The 19,257-nt window shown below is 42.2% G+C and overlaps 1 protein-coding gene across 1 annotated transcript; it reads left to right on the plus strand.

Moving 5' to 3' along the window:
- Positions 1-35: 35 nt before the first annotated feature.
- On the plus strand, positions 36-19,207 carry LOC111569873 (uncharacterized). Its single transcript, XM_035949060.2, has 6 exons — positions 36-2,496; positions 5,149-5,398; positions 5,475-5,655; positions 5,740-6,657; positions 16,187-16,411; positions 18,219-19,207. The coding sequence occupies exons 2-6, from the start codon at positions 5,205-5,207 to the stop codon at positions 19,038-19,040; spliced, it is 2,340 nt and encodes a 779-aa protein (XP_035804953.2). The 5' UTR covers positions 36-2,496; positions 5,149-5,204; the 3' UTR covers positions 19,041-19,207.
- The last annotated feature ends 50 nt before the right edge of the window (positions 19,208-19,257 follow it).

A 19,257-nucleotide genomic window follows, 5' to 3' on the forward strand; every position in this document is an offset into this window, starting at 1 on the left:
CTATGATAGACAGAAACTTTTAAGCTAGTTGTGAGGTAGGCTTGCAAGGTTCCATTTATATTCAGTGGAATGACAAGTAATTCAGGCAACAGCATAGCAGAAGGAAGCCCAGTTTCCTACTGTCCTCTTTAACTTCACCAAACAGACCTGTGAGGACTAACCAAGCCTCAAGCACCAACTATTTTTTGCTCCATAAACTGAGCTGTGCAACAGGCTCATCTAAATGTTTCTGTTCATTAAGAAGGGAGCTGATTTCTGCCTGGTGCATTAACCAAAGTGTTGTTTACTCAGTCTTTCATAAAGCAATGCAGAGTTAGAGGTTCATGGCCTTAGCTGGAAATCTAATATGCCTCCATACCTGCTGCAGAGAATGAAGAAGAGAGAGAGAACAGATCTAGTAATCCTACCAGACCTCTCTGGTTTGTGAGTGATGTGCATTCAGCAACAGAGACAGCGAGTCGTCAGACTGGGATTTGGGGTCAAGGGTAGCAGAGAGGAGGCAGCCAAGCTGGAGTGGATAGAAGAAGGGCAGGAAATAAGAAGAGTGGGAGTGCACAAGCATGCAAAAGTTCACCTTTACCCCTTGAGTGCTTCATGTCAAGAATGTTGCTTCAGTTTTGCAACAGAGGATTATATAGAGGAGCGTTCTGTCCTTTTAGATGTACAAAAAAAAAAAAAAACCCACTGTAGCTCAGTAAGCAGGGCCTGTTCTGACATCTAGTGGCCATAAGCTGGAACAAAGATATATATTGAAGAAGCCAGACAGACCTTTACTGTGACATGTGAAATTCAATTCAATTTCAATTCAGTATACTTTATTGTCCCACTTGGGGAAATTTATCTTGGACTCAAAAGCTGTGCCATCAATGCCATCTCAACAACTACAAAACAGTATGACACATATCTCAAACATTACACATAACACATACATACGCCATAGTAAAAAAACTAAAAGAAATGATTGCACAATCTTTGGCCTAAGCAGCATTGTTCAGGAATTTGATGGAGGTTGGAACAAATGAATTCTTAAAACGGTTGAGTTTGCAGTTGGGGACTCTATATCGTCTGTAGGAGCTCGTATTCTGAGTAAAGGATATGTGAAGGCTCAGTCACGATCCTCTGGACTTGCCTAAGAACAGCAGGAGTCCGGGTCGCCAGCAGAGCAGAGCAGTGCCACCGGAAGTTATACAAGCCCAGTATGTTCTCCATGTTTGCTAATGGATGCTTGTTTTGGCTCTGCATTGACCTGCACGTGTTGAGGTGAAACAGCGCAGCAGAGGAAGATTGTGAGACTAAAACTAGCCACACATGTGCCTGTGAACTTTGGGACTTGATGGTTATCTCATGGTGTGAAAGTAACAGGTTGGATGGTTTTAGTATGTGAGGTATGTGAGAAACTTTATTGTCTCCATTCTTGTGCAGCTAAAACCATAACCACATGGCTAAATGTGCCACATGGTGGGTAGCCACTCCTCACCACCAGTGGTACACTACCAGTCACATTGGACACATCTTCCCATTCGATGCTTTTTATTTATTTGTCTTATTTTATACATTGTATATTAATGCTGAAGAGTAACACTTTGTCTACAACATAATTCCATATGTGCTCTTTTTTTTAGTTTTGATGTCTTGAGTATTAATCTGCAATGTATAAAATAATTAAACAAAAACCATTGAAGGAGGTGTGTCCAAACTTGTCCAGAAGAAAAAAAAACAAACTCAATTCTGCCTATTTTTTTTTTAAAGTTTCAGAGGAGTAAATGCACCTACACCATGTATAAGTAAAGTTTTGATACACAGCAGATTAAAAGAAGGAAGTACAGCATCTGATACAGGAAGCGGACGAGTGCCTGTATTTCTGTAACAACTCCAGAACTCAAACTGAGGCTGCATTTACACTCAGCAGCATCAATGTGTGCAGAGAAAGTGCATTTCCTCAGAGTCTGCTGTGACCAGATCACCTGCATTAGAAACCATCAACATATTAGAGGTAAGAAGAACTGACATCTGCCTCCATTCTGGTCTGTATTCTGAAATTAACCTCTCTGACTTCTGTTATTTTGTTTCTTTACCACATCTGTGCCCAACGCTGTCTGTCCTAAGATTTGGTTCCGTTGCTAAGGAACTTTGTGACGTAATAAACGGTAGAAAAACACTCACATGTAAGAGGGCTGAGCTTCCTCTTCCCCTCATCACCCTACCTAAGAAACCGAGAGACATTCGGGTCTGAGAACAGCCCACACGAAACGGCGCCACCTCATGCAGCGAGACATCACTGGTGGGGTTAATGCTGACTTCACATGTACGCACTTACAGGTTGTTGTGTTGATTTTTTTTTAGCCGCAGAAGCGCGAGCTGTTTGTTGCTGCACAGCTCGAGAAGGACAGCACGTCTGCAGGAGGGTGAAGCTGCTGGAGAATGTGTTCACTCCTGGCTCTGACCTCTCACCTGCGTCCAGGCTGATGATTTAGAGAGAAGATACAGAAACAAAAGGTAATGATGTGCTTTTATTTGTAGATATAACATCTGCGAGGCTGTCACGCAGCTGTGCCTTGCGGTGAAAGTCGTGTCAAATTTTGCTGATGCTGGTTGCCGTTTGCATTTGAATTTTCCACAAAGTGTTCAGTGAAGAATCTATACACACGATTTTGCTTCAAACACAAGGTTTAAGTTAAGGTAAAGTTTTGGATTATTTGTTTCTGTTGTCATGTCAGATAAATCATATCACTGGATCAACGTGATTGGACTGTTTAGAAATATTGTCAGTGATCTGATTTTAAAATATAGAAGTTTAAGGAACTGTTGACATGTGTTTCAGAGTGGCACATGGAAGTTAAAATCTTATCTTAACCCTGTATATAACTTTACTAAATTGAAGTTTTAGGGTAGATTTGTTAAGTCTGAACTGTCCAGGTAATGTGTTTGTGTGTCGGCTGACTGTGGCCAAGAGTCAAAACAGGTCAAAAACACAGTAAAGCAGGAAAAAAAGCCACTGTTTTCTCTTCCTCTTGTGGGGCTGGGATCGGAAGGGTGTGAACGCGTCTTGATGGTAGAAGGAAAGTTGATGCTTCAGTGATAAGCAGAGTAAATAGTTTTTTTGATCACATTTCCTGCTGCAATCTTTTGCAGTGCCTGGTTTACTATGATTTCCATCATTATTTTTAAACTCCCTGCTTCGTGTGGCACCTTACACATGCACAAAGATGTTTTCAGACCTTAAAACAATGTAAAGCTCTGGTTTAACTGGATGAGTCATACAAGATTAATTAAAATATGCATGCAGGCTTTTAGTGTGCAGCGTATTTCCGGTTGCTTTTTGTGACAATGTGACTTTGACACTTAATATAGCACCTAAGGCCCCATGAAGCATCTAATAAGACACAAATAAGAACTTAATAATGAGGTAGTAAGTTGCAGCTGATATATTTATGATGATTTTGCTGCAAGTTAATTAGAACAAACTTCCTTTGGGTTGCTAAGTTGTGAAAAAAATATTTTGCATGATGTTTATCTTGCACCAGCATGAGGTTTTTAGGATTTCTTTTTATAATATAACTTGATAATTCATCATGAGAACCACTTCAGTGGACTGTTGGAGCAGAAAAAGGCTGCGTCTGTGTCAAAATCCATTCGTCCATGAATCCTTATAAATTTAAGACATTCACAAGAGAATTTAAACACAACAAAGTCAGAGGTATCCTGACTTTTAGGCTCCACTGCAAGTTGAACTCTAATGACCGAATGTTGCTTTTCCTATGATGTTCATGATGAGCTCAGAGAAGTGTCCTCCAGAGCATCAGAAATCTTCATACAACTACAGATGGGTGACAAATTACAGGAAAAAGCTGAACCCTTTACCCGTACAGAGAGAGGATCCAGTGGCTCTGTTCTGCTTTGGAGCTTTTTCCTGGTCTGGTTTGGGTCCACTTAGGATGAGTCACTGGTACTCAATACGAAGTCGAATTTGAACACGTATGAAAATGATGTGAGTCATGTTTCTCCAGCTCTCAACCCAGCTAAACACTTATGGGACATTATGACATGTTTGATAGAACTCATCATTTCAAACATTAAAACACCAAATGTGGGAATATTTTTTGGGAAAAATGGTGTTTTATCTCTACGGTAGAGATCCAGAGAATTGGAAAATCAATAGGAAGGAGAACTGAGGTGGTTATATCTTACTAAGACACTTCATATGGATTTTTCCTTAAATTTGCCACCTGTCTATAATTCAGTCTGAGCAGGGTGCAGTGATGAAGTAACTCTACAACTTGTGCAACATCCGCTTAATGAGTTATTAACATGAACTTTTACACTCAATAGCAAGGGAGCGCAAAATTCTGATTGTTTACTTTGCATCATTTTTGCAGTATTTTTGTATATTTTGGATACAATTGTAAATGCATTCCTAACTGTAGACTTAGATAAAGAGACCGAAAACAAAGCATTCTGCATGTAGGAATAAGGTAATCGATGCATTTTAGTTTTCAATCAAGATTAGTGCACATTTGTCACCGTGCATGCCCCCTTTTTTTCTACCGTTTCTTACTTTTATCATTTTATTTAACACATCGCTCGACTTTTTCTTGTTCGCAACCTATTTACGCGGTTCCCTCGCCAACATTTCAGTGGAGAGAGTTTGGCCTGTATTTCTTTCATTCCGCCGAGCCGTTATTTTTAAGCATTATCCCCTCAAGGATCAATAAAGTATTTCTGATTGTGATTCCTTTCGCTGGAGCTAAAAAGACAAAGCAAGTGTCAAACCGTAGATGGATAAACACCTGCCAAAGATGAGACTGAAAGTTCTCCCTTGGCTGTTTTGTAAATGATTTGCCAACTTCAGATCCCAGTTTTAAAAATGAACTTTCAGTTTCATCTCTCAAGCCAACAAAACAAGAAGTCCTTACCAGTTTTATAATCATATAACTAAACTTCGACTACCAGGCTATTTTTATTCACAGAGGAAGATACAATCAAAAGCCACCAGTCAGTGCATCCCCATTTATGTCTATAAAATGTTATCGAGCTTTAACAGGACACTACTTGCAACCTATGAGCTCTTTGTAAAGTCTGCTTTAGAAAGTATGCACACCTACAACTTCAGCAGTTCCACGACAATAAATTCTGTCTTTTCTCTTTCAGATGGTTTTGGGCCTGTGGTTCGGTTCAGTAATGCCTTCGCTGTCTGTGTTAGAGAAATGATGAATCCTCTGAACACATCTGGATCACTGGAGCAGCTGCTGCCCAACTCCTCCTCCACAGGATGCAACCACAACTTAACCAGCTGGAAGGAAACCATGGATAAGATGTACACCTACTTCTACCTGCTGCTCTTCATCCCTGGCCTGCTGCTCAACACCACAGCTCTCTGGGTCCTCTGCAGACACATAAGGTACAAAACTGCAGAGTCACACATATCACAAAACACATCTTGACTGTGGTTGACTTATCTGTGTGTTCTTAAACAGCAAGAGAACGAAGACAGTGATCTTCATGATAAACCTGGCTCTCGCAGACTTGGTCCACATCCTGTCGCTGCCCCTCAGAATCTATTATTACTTCACCCACAGCTGGCCCTTTGGACCGGGCCTCTGCTTGTTCTGCTTCTACCTCAAATACCTCAACATGTACGCCGCCATAGTGTTCCTGGTAAGTTTAGTGGAATGCAACCTGGAGTGAGCTACTCACTAGAGGAAATAAGGGAATTCAAATGAGATTTTGCTGTTTTTTCAGGTGTGCATCAGCCTGCAGAGGTGTGTCTTCCTGCTCGATCCGTTCGCTGCTCGGCGGTGGAGGCGGCGTTATGACCTGCTCATCAGTATTGTGGTGTGGGTGGTGGTTGGTCTGGCCTGCTCGCCTTTTATTCTGATGCGCAGCAGCAGCAGCAGCCTTGTCTCAGCCAGCAACATGTCTGATTCTCCGGATGCCACTCCCACCCAAGTACCCGTAGTTTTCACCAAGTTCTTTGTGCAACCTTTGAGCACAATTCCCAGCAAATTGAAGACAGGCGACAGTCTGACTTCTAGCAAATCGACCTGTTTCAAAGACCTGCCTACACGCCATCTGCCGCTCCCACAGGCGATCGCCATCATTACATTTGGCGAGCTGTTTGGTTTCCTGATCCCTTTGGCCTGTATCTTGTACAGCTCCATCCGCATCGCCCGATCCCTCAACCAGAAGCAGACCCAGGATCAGCAGAACTCCCTCAACCCCTCGGCACGCACCCGCCTCCAGTCAGTCAACTCCACCTGCCAGTCGAATAAATACCACGAAAAGCAGACAAACAGCGAGAAGCGGCGAGCCCTGCGGATGGTGCTGAGCTGCTCCAGTCTCTTTCTGCTCTGCTTCGCCCCGTACCACCTCAACTTCCTGCTCTACATGATGGTGGAGCAGGACATCGTGTCGCACTGCGCCACCAGGCTGGCCGTCCGGCAGTTACACCCGGTGTCCCTGTGCCTGGCGAGCATGAGCTGCTGCCTCAATCCTCTTCTTTATTACTTCCTGACGGCCGAATTCAGGATGCATCTGAGCAGACGAACATCCTCCTTCTCCTCCTCGCTCCTCTCCTCCCCAGTAAACTCCCCAAAACAGTGCTCTCTGCCACACAGACTAATGAGCATGGAGAGTAGCTGCTCGGACAGGGAGGAGCATTAATCTATTTTCCTCCCTCTGGGAACTTTAAAACAGACTGACAAGCTGGACAAGATCATTTCACAGCTGTCTGAAACCACCCCCAAAAGCTCTGAGTTTAATGTGAAGATCCTGCTTTAGAATAAACAAATTCTAAAATGATATATGCCTGCATTTCCTGCTTTATCATAATAGCTGCCTAATGTTGGAAGTTGTGTTTATCTGTACACATTTCTCAGTGAAATGCAGCAACTTTAAATAACTTACGCCCATTAAAGCTGTGTGTAATTTACTGTAAATAAAAGCTCTGTGTTTGTCTCTGTTGTGTTTGTCAAGTTGTTTCATGATGAGGTTTCCTCTCTGTGGCAGGCAGCAATAATGAAAACAGGTGCCAGCTCATTTTTGCACTACTTCCTCTAACAATGCAAAGCGGTGAAGACAGTTGGCAGCAGCTCTGAAAACCAGTAACTGCCAGGATCTGAGGTTGGCTTTCAAACTGAAATTCAGCCCCCACCACCTCCCCAACCAACCAAATATCACATCTGCCGTCACAAGCCTGAGCCAGCTCTGACTCTACAGCCCTCTCCAACCAGGCAAACACAGCTCACCTTAGGAAAGTTACCACACTGAAAAAACATAAAGAAGAAAAACTGTAAGAAAAATCTGTCCGCAAGGGTGCCAGAAAAAATACATTAAAACAGTGGAAAACTGCAATATTTCAAAGCTCAAAAAACTGTGAAAATAACAGCAAGTATCTGTAAATAATGATATTTTTAAAGCCAGTGAAATAATATAATTTTATGGTCACATTATGTATGGCTTTGGCCGGTTATTTGCAACCAACATGTAAATTAATTTATGTTTTTCTGTGATTTTACTAGATATTATTTGTAAATAAAAAAAACAGGGAAAATCTTGTAAATAACATTTTATTTTTTGTTATAATTATTTACTATATTTCAATCCATAATATAAATATTTTTTCCTTTCAAACAATGGCAAATATATGTAAAATATATTTTTTTAAAGTACAAAAAAAATCGGGTAAGTTTACGGTCAAAATTGTGACAGAACAAACTACCATTTGCAACATTTGTTGTGGATATTCTTTTTAAATACAGTTTTGACCACTTTTGTTAACGGTTTAAGTAATTGAAAGTAATTTAAAATACAGTTAAATTTTACTGGTTATCATTTGCAATATAACAAAACAGGAAAAATAGTCAATAAAAAGTTACTTACTATTCTTCAGTCCATAATATATTATAATTGTATAATTGTAATATATATTATACAATATAGAATATTTTTCTTTCAAAAAGTGGCAAAAATTTCTAAAATAATGATTTCATAAAATGTATTTCTTATAAATGATTTAAATGCAGAAAGAAAATGTGTAATTTTTGTCAAAAGTTGCAAAAGATTTAACTTTCATTTGTAAAAATATAGATTTTTGATGGTGACATTTTTTTCCACTCTGTTTTTTCAACATGTCATGTTTGCGATAAATTTATTTATCGCAATTTTACTATATATACTAGTTATTATTTGGAAGTTAACAAAACAAGGAATCTTTTCTAAATATCTTTTAAAAAAACATTTTAAAAACAACATTTAATTTAAAAACTTCATTTTGTTTTCCTAGTCTGAGTCATTTAACAAAATGTGCCCAGTTCTTATCGGTCCGTCGACACATTCTGGCATCAAAATTTCATGTAGTTTCAGAGATTATTTTTGCTGTGATGAATCTGAACCCAAAACCTGCTTGGTTTCTAGTTGTAATATTGATCCTCATTTCTGACATCTACCTATATCACAAGTTGATCTGCAGTCGATAGGACACAAACTGTGGGTTGACTTTGTCCACAATCAAACAGATAGTGGCTGTGAGCACAATAGCAGAAGTCATGGTGTCAAAAATTCTTGTAAACCACACCCCTACTCTCACAGGAAGCCCCGCGTGTGCTGAAATCCCCACTACAGCAGGCAGACAGAGGCAGAGAGGCAACAGATATGTAGACCAAATCGAGTGACAAACAGGAAACGGCACAAGAGAGGCAACAGACAGATGGATAAATAATACAAAGAAAGAGATAAAGTCAGAGAAAAAGTGTGAGGGTCCGAAAAAGTGAACTCTGTTAGAGGGGGAGAAGGGAGGGGATTGAATGTGCCTGCTGATGCTTCACCCTTCTGCTTCTTGATGCTACAATGGTGTGAAGACTGAGGTGAGAGAATGACCTTCAATGCTACATCAGAAAAACAGTGTGCTTTTGTGTACCAGCTGGATGCTTTCAGTGTGGAGTCATGCCTCATGGGGGATCTCGTGTGTCTCCACTGTGAGGAATGCCTGTAATGTTGAGGCTGTATGTGTGTCTGTTGGGTCAGTGTCAGTGTGTCCATGGGAGTGTGTTTTGTGGAGATGGCGGCATGTTTTGAGGGAACCCAGGTGCTCGCTGCTAAATTTTTTGGGTGCTGATGCATGAGGCCAGATGTCGTGTCTGAGTGGGAAAGCTGTAACGTTCCTACAACCCACGGAAAGATGAATCACAGCAGACAGAGTGATATGTTTCCATTGGCAAGATCTGAGGTAGGGGTGCAGCGAATATCAGAGCTAGAGAATTTTAATTCACCCCTAACTCTTTTTACACCAAACTCCAGCCGGAACTCTTCAGTTTCTGTCATATGTGCAGATATCAACTATCTCCAGATACATAGAAAAATGCTTTTGTTGGACTTCAGACGGATTTGTGTTGATTTTACATGTTAAGCCACTGCTGCCAACCACAAAGAGGAAACGAGAGCTAAACTGACCGTGTCAAACAGATGACTGTATTGTTATCATTTAAGCATTGTATAGACAGTAGCACATGGTACGTGCAAAAGTAACAGTAATAAGAGAGGAGCTTCATTAAAACAGTATCACACAGGTCAGCAGTCACTGGAGCTAAAAGCCAGTCTGGGGACTCTGGGAGTCTACTGGGAACTGAGAAGGATTAAAGGCTGTCAGGGAGCTGTGGAGGAGTCCAAACTTAACAAAATCCCCACTTCACTTCCAAAAATTCCACTGCTTGTTGATGTCGTTAATGGGAAACTGCACTTCAGCGCAAGTATTTAGTGCTGTACTTCCATTTTATGCTACTTTATACATTTATTCTACTGCATGTTTGAGGCAAGCATCACAGTTTATGTTCCTGACATCTTCGTTAAACAACAACTGAGCTTCTCTTCTAGGTTCTTGAAGATGTTTCACCTTGCTCTTTACTGAAGCACCCAGGATATGGCCTAGATAAATTTACGCAGACATATTGTAGTTTATACTGCACTGCATTTTGGATTAACATAGATAAACTTGTAAAAACCAATACATTGCTAAAAGACAGTGGTTCACAACCTTCTCAGGGCCTTTTTCGAGGTATTGAAGGGAATTACGTTATTTTCACCTTGTCAACATGTTCATATGGTGTTTTTGTTACATGCAGGAAGACAAATCAAGCACAAAACAAGCAGTCAGCACCATATCTGAGCATTTCCACCTTGAAACTGCAGTGTGTTGATGACAGTCTCAAAAACACAAATTCAAACTTCCGGTTTTCCATCCATAACAAACCTAAAGAGACATTGCTGTCAACTAGCAGGGTGGAGCGTTCTGTATCATTACTCTTCCACAGAATCAGTTTCATGTTCGAGCATGTGTGGCCAGAGTACTCCAATATTACAACTTGCCATCCTGCATTATTGACTTGCTTTACAGTGTCTGAGCACAGTTGTAGGAGAGCTGGTGTGCTCGAGCCAACTTCTGAGTTGGCTCCATTTAAACAGCCATTCAAGGCTCAACCACCGGCACAAACCTTAAGTGTTGACAGAAGGTAGGTGGATCAATGCTTTAATGCCATTTACATCAGATTCTGACCCTCTCATCTGAATGAAACAGCAGGAATCAAGACTCATTAGACCAGGCAACGTTCTTCAAATTGCCCATTGTCCAGTTTTGTTGAGCCAGTTCCCAATGTATCCTCACTTTCCAGTTCTTAGCACTAATAGCACTAATGGCCCTTGTTGTCTGTAAACCATAGAAATGAGGTCCAGTGATTTCATAACACTTTCTGTCCCCAAGGTTCGCCCTGTTTTTGGCCGGAATTCCTTTCGATTTGCTGCAGCGATCGATTGGAATTCCCTCCAAAAATCTCTGAAACTGCCATCACTGCCATCACCTTACATTTTTAAACAGAAGCTGCAGCAGACCCTTGTTGACCACTGCACATGCTGAATGTTTTCATTGAATTAATTAATTTAATTTAGGGTGTTTTTAATCTCTGTTTAAACACTTGTGTGTAATTTTTTTGCATATGTACTTGTTTATTTGTTATCTTCCTTCCTGCTGGGGCCTCTTGCCAGGTCATCAATGTAAATGAGAAATTGTTCTCAACTGAGCTTACCGAGGTAAAGAATTTTTTTAAAAAAAGCGTGAAAACCCCAATATATCTGCTGTTTCTGAAACACTCCAACCGGTCTGTCTGGCACCAACAATCACATCACATTCAAAATCACCTTTATTCTCCTTTCTGATTCTTGGCTTAAACGTCAGCAAATCCTCTTGACATGTCTACATGCCTATTTAGAGTTTCTGCCATACGATGCTGAATAATATGAGTATATGTAGCAGAGATTAGTTTATTTCTTCCTTCCACTCCGTTGATCTTCTTAAGCCGACTCAAACTGAAGGAAGTGAACCACAAACTTAACTCTTTAGCTAAAGTAGGTAGATCCCCAGCTACAGCGGTAAAATGCTAGTAAAGTGTAACCAACTATCAGTATTAATCAGTGAAAATCTACAGAATGACAATGTTTATGGTTTTTGTGGCCAGTACTTAAGTCACGTAATTATAATCAAGTTTCAGTACATCTGTAATCTGCTGAGAAGTTTGTAAAGAAGATAAAGCAAAGGGGGATGTAAGATACAAATAATAATGACTTACTTTTTTTTTTTTCTCTTTTTTTTTTGTCTGCATTTGTTCTCATTGTTTAACTCCACAAGAGGGGAGTCAACATTGTATGAGATCGATGCATATTTTAGTCTTGCAGCCAAATATTTTAATATTTAGTGCATGTGTGTGACCATCACCAGCCCTCCCTGAAAGCTAAGCAGACATTCTTTATTAGAATTCCCTATTATAAGCCAGGGAGGGCAGTGCTACACCTCAGTGATGTGTGGGGGAAACAAAGACTGGGCAGGATGAACAGGACGAACAGGATGAACAGGGATAGAAATTAACAGGCGGTGCTATTGCAATTAAAGATAGTAAGGTGGTGTGTTATTCCCAACTACTAACTGTCAATCAATTTAAAAAAAAATTAAAAAATAAAAAAAAATTTTGAAAAAAGAAAAGAAATCCAAACCAGCAGAAAAGAAAAAGAGATACAATAAATAAATAATTAAACAAACGGTACTGAGCACCATAATTGTGGATGTCTTGATAGTGTAGAATAGAATAGAATAGGCCAGAAGAGGATACTAGTGCAAGAGAGAATGAGTTTAGGGTAGAGACTCTGGAGAGATTCTCAGCACATTCTGGCGGGACCCATCATTTGCTGAAATGGGACTCGGCAGTAGCTGGCGAGACCTGATCAAACATGCAAGTGTGAAGGACCCGGAAGCCCAGAACAGCAATCACGGCAAGGCAGGGCCAAGCCAACAGGGCACCCCTCCCCCCGGGCCGTAGGAGCCACAGGGCGGCACCCCCAGAGAGCCTCCGGGGCCACCGTGAACGACGCGAACCCGGAGAACAAGAGGGAGCAGCTACCGACACCCCCAGCACGCCCAGACCGACCCAGGCGGCCCGGGGCACGAGGACCCACCCGCCACCCAAACCCCAACCCCGCCCACCCCAGCCCCCACCAAACCCCCCACCCCACCACCCGACCCGCCCAACCCCACCCCCTCTCCCTCCCCCGAGGGGGCCAACGGCCCCACACAGCCAGGAAGCCAGACACAGGGGCCGAGCGGCCCACCGAAGGGGCGGCAACCAGCCCATCACAAGGCAGGCCGCCACCGGGAGCCGGTCAGAGGAAATCGGAGCCGGGACCCGATGTGAGTCCAGAGAGTAAAAATGGACAGTGTGGTGGGGCCCGGCGACGCCAACAGGGAGGCACCCCGCATACCCCCCGCACCAGGCCCCAGGTGAGCGTAGTACACCCAGGGCCCCCACTCCCTGCAATGCGCCCTGACAACCCACCAGGACAGAGCCACCACATGCCACCAGCCCGCAGTACAGCCACAGCGCCCACCAAGACGGCCAATCCAGCCCCCGCAGCCCACCAAGAGCCATCGCACCAGCCTGGACCCGTCGGGCACGCAGGAGAACCCCCCCCCCGACCACAGCCCCCAGGTTCCGGGGACCCCCCAGCCACAGCAACATGGATGATGGTCCACCCCCGCCACCCCATAGCCATAAGGGGGCCGGGTCCCACCAGCGAGGCCATATTAGTGAGATCCCCCCATTACTCCCTGTTAATATGTCTCCCGATCCCAGACTGGAGACATTATCCCTGCACCGTGATAGTGTAACCCTGAGTGTCATGTGGTGCATTAAAAGTGGGGAGGCTAGGCGAGGCGTCCAGGGGGCGGGCCAGAGGACCACAGAGGATGGCTACTCTGCAGCCTACCCTGGCCCAAGTTCCCCGAGCCGTCCCAGACCTACCCCCAAGGTGTGAGTGTGTGTGGTGCATTAAAAACAAATTAGAGAGCAGGGGAGGCAAGCAAGAGGGTGATGGGGAAGAGACAAGGCCGTAGAGCCCTGCCATCCGCCCCACCACAGAGCCCATCGTTCCTGCCCCCACCTGCTCTCAGGGCCCTAACTGTCATGTCCCTATATGTGCCTAAGAGTAACTATATACAGTGATGTGTGAAGTATGTGAAGTGCACAGTAAGAGGCAGTCTGGTGTGGATCCGGCCCATGAGGACAGAGCAGCAATAATGACTTACTAAAGTAGCACTTTGAGTGTGGTAAAAACAACCACCAAAAAATATAAATACATGTTTGGAATACATATTCAGAAGGTAAAATCTACCGTTAAACTGTTGTCTTTGTGGCTTGTGAGAGTTAAAACTAGGATAGGGAGTTTTTTAATTGGTACCATTGGGCAGAAAATGTCAAACTAACCTTGACTTCTGCACATTCTGGCTGAGGCTAAGAGAAGTTGCTATTGGCTGAAAATCTCTGGCCAAAGATTAGAAAATCTAGTCAGAGATTATAGCCAATCAGAAGTGTTTTTTTTTTTTTGTTTGTTTTTTACCCAGAGTAGGTCAGATGGTGTATCAGTAGCAGTCCTCCATGGTGAGAGTAGGATGTGGTGGTGCAGTGGGTTAGAGGGAGGGCTAGAATACAGGGTTAACCAACAAATGAATGTTGACTTTAAGTTCAACTGTCTTTGAGCGTTTTCATCAGAATCAGAATCAGTTTTAATGGCCAAGTATGTACACAACCTACAAGGAATTTGGTTTCGGCTGTTGGTGTCACCCTAGGAATATGGAATAATTAAAAAAATAAAGAAACTGTAAAAAGAGGAACAGGGAGGAAAATAAAAATAGTAGTAATAAAATTAAATATAAGACAATATATAAAGGAATTTACAGCTAGAAAGATGTATTTTTGTCTGTTTGGAGGAGCTTAAAACAGAATGGGAAGAGCTGCAGCAAGAGGGTGCATATTTCAGATTATGGTGTTTTTTTGTTTGCCTTTTCCAGACATCTGCTGACTGCAGCTTTCGATGACACACTGACTCTCTTACTAACTCTTCAGGCAATAGCATGGCATATTCAGTATTTCCACCTTGCTTTTTACTAAAGTTCCCAGAAGTACCATGAAGTTTAAAGTCCACTACACTTTGGATGAAGATTCCTAAACTTAGCAACACATAGTTAAAAGGCAGTGTTTCACAGCCTTGTTTTTTGGTTCATAACTCCTTCTTAGGATCCTTGTCATAATGTTGATCGAGTTCTTTTTACCTTTTTAACATGTCCATTTAGTGTTTTTATTTCATGCTGGAGAATGTATCAAGAGGAAAAACATCATATTTAAATATTTCCACCTTGAAACTGCAGAGTAGCTTTAACAGCCACAAAAACACAGATTTAGACTTCTAGTTCCATTTCTAACAAACCTAAAGAATCAGTCCTGTCAACTTGCAAGTGGTTTGTATAATTACTCTACTTCAGAATCAGTCTCTGGTTCAAACAAGTTTGGGTTATTGAAAAAAACAGCAACTCAGTAAAAGTAATGGTATTATCAGTTCAGTATCCTATCTGTGAAATCACTGTATATGTGAAAGAACAACTAGAATCTGTTTAGTCCAAGCAAGACAAGAGCCAAAAGCGTGTCAAAAATGAGGTGAATATTTATAGCTCAACGGTTCATATGAGTCGTGGCAACAAGTGAACAAAAACACACGTTGAACCACCAACTCATGTTATGAGTGGTGGGCGTATCACACCTACAAGCTGGAAGTTCTGCTCCAGATATTACTGTGCGTTTCCCTCTGAAGTTAAAATCAGTATCTGAACTTCATCAGGCTTTAAGGTCACCCTCAAATCTTCAAACATCTTCTGAATAACTTTCGTTTTGTGCAGGTGGTGTGTCATAAAACATGAAGGTGCTATTTATTTTGCAAACCGACCTGAAGCAGTTCTCAGCAGAGACGGCAGGTTTGTCTGACTAGTTAACCATTTTCCTGCTAACCGCGCTGGTTTCACTGATGCTGAGGCATTTCACACAGGCGTTATTGTCCGCTAAACCCTGCAGCTGGAGATGTTCAGCAGTGAACACTACGTGGGAGAGTGTAGCATCAACTTCTCTGTGGGTATACCTATTTACGGTTAAGGCCACCGCAAACAGCTGTGGTCACAAACTTGATTTGTCACATTATACATGGTTACATATAGTGTACAACAGGCCGAGGCTGAAAGGTGTCACTGTGCTTGTGTGTGTGACTGTGCTGTACAATGTCATATGTGTCTGATGGAGAAAGGCTTTTTTTAAAACCTAGTGGTTATCTGTGCAACATGCAAAACGTGCAGCCGATACGGCTTGATTTACAGACTCAAAAATAACCCTGCAGTCATTTATGTCACCATGCACTGGGAAATAGGTGGCCAGTTTACTGCAGCTACACACAACGACATCTCTGTTACAAGAGCAATTAAGAGTTTCTACTTCATCTGACCTACATATTTGTAGACTGAGGGAGGACAGAGACAGGACTTCTTCATGTGAGGTGACAGCGCAGACAATTTTCAGTCTGTTTCTCTTCAACTTTAACCCTATTTTCTCTCTACTACCAGATTATGCTTCAGGGACTAGTAGCAGCTTGACACACTGACAACTTCAACAACATCAAAGGACATCGTTCTTCTCGTCTGGCATGCTGCAGAGAAGGAGAAGCGCAGATCATGGCATAAACTCCTCTTCAACATAAAGGACAGTATGGAAGTTCAAACCAACCCTACGCTATCCGACTACACTCGGCTCCCCTGATACAACTTCAACGACATTAACGTCCCTCGGCTCACAGTACAATGACCTTTGTTAACCAAAGCTGTGAAAGCAGTGACAATCTGAGGACATACCAGCACCATGTGTATGCTGTGGTGTACAGTGTTATCTTGGCACCGGGCCTGCTGGGTAATGTGTTGGCACTCTGGGTGTTCAGGGTCTACGTCAGAGAAACCAAGAAGGCCGTGGTGTACATGATGAACTTGGCCATGGCCGACCTGCTGCAGGTAAAAAAAAAAAAACTTTATGTGCCGTTTGCACTTCATATTCTAGTGTTTTATTAGTATTACTACGATGATCTACCTATGTTTTTGAGTCATTTAATTGGTAACCCCACTAATAAGCATTTATGAGTAGGCCAATCTTGCTTAAAACAGTATGATGTAGTTATATGATGATAATGCAGTTAAATTCTTAACTTAGAGCCCAAGCTCAGACCTTCATCAGTAGCTGAAGTCTGCTCAGTTTACAGACAAAGTCAAGCTCAAGTAGCTATCAATCAAAAATACTTGAAAAAATAAAATAATAATATATACTGCCTGGCTAAAGAAAAAGTCACACTCTCTATTTTATCGGATCCCCTTTAGCTTTGAGTATGACACTCATTCGCTGTGGCATTGTCTCCATCAGCTTCTGCAATGTCACAGCATTTATTTCTGTTCAGAGTTGCATTAATTTTCTACCAAGATCTTATATTGATGATGGGAGAGTCAGACTGCTGCACAAAGTCTTCTCCAGAACATCCCAAAGATTCTCAGTGGGGCTGAGGTCTGGACTCTGTGGAGGACAATCCATCTCATGTTCCCTGATCCACTCATTCACAATGTGAGCCCATGAATCCTGGTATCGTCATCTTGGAACATGTCCATGAACATCAGGAAAGAAAAACTCCACTGATGGAAAGACCTGGTCATTCGAATAGATGGCTCTTATCTATCTATCTCTATCTGCTCTATCTGCTTAGTTAAATCCAGGTGGTGACTTTTTTTTTGGCCAGGCAGTGTATAAAACAAAGGTGGAAGATATACTTATCTGTTGCACTTAAGTAAAAGTTCTAATAACGCAAAGTAGAAATCCACTGCACAAGTAAAAACCCTGCATTACAATTTCTACTGAAGCAAAAGTACAAAAGTATTGACATTTACATACATCTGAAGTAGTGAGAGAAAAAGTTCTTGTTATGTAAGGCGGCATATTTCACAATAATGTGTAGTATTTGATTATAATTATTGATGCATGCATGTGTTCATCACTTTACTGTTAAAGATGGTAAAGGTGGTTTAACTGGTTAACATAGTTTATCTCCTCGGTAGCTTGTGAATTTGTACTTGAAGAATAATTAATTATTTTATATTCATCTATAATATTTCATAATAATTTATTGCTATATTATATTTTGGATTATTAATCAAAATCTGTAAAGTAACTAAAGCTGTAAAATAAAAGCAGTGGAGTAAAAAGTGCAAAGTATAAAGTAGCAAAAAAAAAAAATTAAAAAAAATACACCAAAAAATGGAAATGCTCAAGTAAAGTGCATGTAGCTCAAAATTGCACATAACCCTTTGATGCACAGTGTGAGTCAGGAGATTGGATTTGGGTCACTTTTGACCCATGTTGTGCATCAAAGGGTTGGTCAAAAGTAGTTTCCACCACTGATAACCACAATAAAGTGTATGAAAATAGTTCATTAACTGTTTATATTTACTGATATTGATAATGTGTAAGCGGGAAGTCAAAGTTAAATGTCACATGCTGACAAGCTTTTTAGAAACAGTTCAAATCGCAAAGAGAAACATCCAATAATATCAAACAAAACAATGCATATTAAAATGGAAGTGTAAAAATGCCATGAGCTGAAGCAGAAATGAGGCCTCAGCTCGCTGTGATGCTGAAATAAGGCCGGTATGTTCGACATGATTTAAATCGGGAAAGAGAAATAATCCCTTTAACAATGAATTATTGGAATTGTTGACTTAATGTTTGTTAAGCATTGAACTGATTGAGAAAAATGTTAATTGTTCTGACTGTCCTCAGGTTCTCTCCCTGCCTCTGCGGATCTACTACTACCTGAACAACACCTGGCCCTTCGGTCATTCCCTCTGCATGATCTGCTTCTATCTCAAGTACGTCAACATGTACGCCTCCATCTACTTCCTGGTGTGCGTCAGCGTGCGCCGCTGTGAGCTCATCATGCGTCCGCTGATGTACAACTCATCGAGGCGAAAGGGAGACCTGCTGATATGTGTCCTCGGCTGGCTGCTGGTCTGCCTCTGCTGCTTGCCCTTCCCCCTGCTGAGGAACCCCATCTCTGAAGTAAACTCAAACCTCTCGGCCTCAGGCGTCGCTGCACCTGAGCCGGTGTGTTTCTCTGAGCTGCCTCTGAGGACTGTCAGCGCTCCTGCAGCCTGGGCGCTGCTGATCATAGCGGAGCTGTTCGGCTTCATCATCCCCCTCAGCTTAGTGTTGGCCTGCACATTCATGACCGCTGGGAGCCTCCGGGAGCCGGCAGTGGGGGCTATTTCGGACCGAGGGGAGAAGCGGAGGGCGTTAAGGATGGTGCTAAGCTGTGCTGTTGTCTTCTTAGTGTGCTTTGTGCCTTACCACATCACGATGCCTCTGGACTTTCTGGTTAAAGCCAACGCTCTGAGCGACTGTGGCCTCAGGGACCTGATCCTGCGGTGTCACCCCGTCACGCTCTGCCTGGCCAGCCTCAACTGCAGCCTGGACCCACTCATGTACTATTTCACAACCGATGAGTTCTGGAGGCGGTTGAGCAAGCCGGAGATACCAGAGAGCATGGCTTTCAACAGGCGCCTGTCCTGCATAACTGGAGGAGAGGACTTAGACAATGATTAGCCTCCTGTCAGACAACAGTTTATTCTGAACCACTAATCCCTCAGATGAAGCATTCCTACGAACAGAAACATCATTTACATCCAAGCAACTATGTGAAAATATGGGACTGAGCTTCAAAATGTGATTTTTTTCTATTTATTTCTCAATAAAACATTAAATTTGCATGGCCCCTGTGAGGAGTGAGCAGTTTCTGTTAAACAGGATGAAACTGTCATCA

This window comes from Amphiprion ocellaris, chromosome 13, assembly GCF_022539595.1.
Source record: "Amphiprion ocellaris isolate individual 3 ecotype Okinawa chromosome 13, ASM2253959v1, whole genome shotgun sequence".
Classification (NCBI taxonomy): Eukaryota; Metazoa; Chordata; class Actinopteri; family Pomacentridae; genus Amphiprion; species Amphiprion ocellaris.

Coding starts and splice junctions, on each gene's coding strand:
- LOC111569873 (XM_035949060.2), top strand. CDS start 5,205: ATGATGAATCCTCTGAACACATCTGGATCACTGGAGCAGCTGCTGCCC. Junction 5,399..5,474: donor GTCCTCTGCAGACACATAAG/GTACAAAACTGC, acceptor GTTCTTAAACAG/CAAGAGAACGAAGACAGTGA. Junction 5,656..5,739: donor ACGCCGCCATAGTGTTCCTG/GTAAGTTTAGTG, acceptor CTGTTTTTTCAG/GTGTGCATCAGCCTGCAGAG.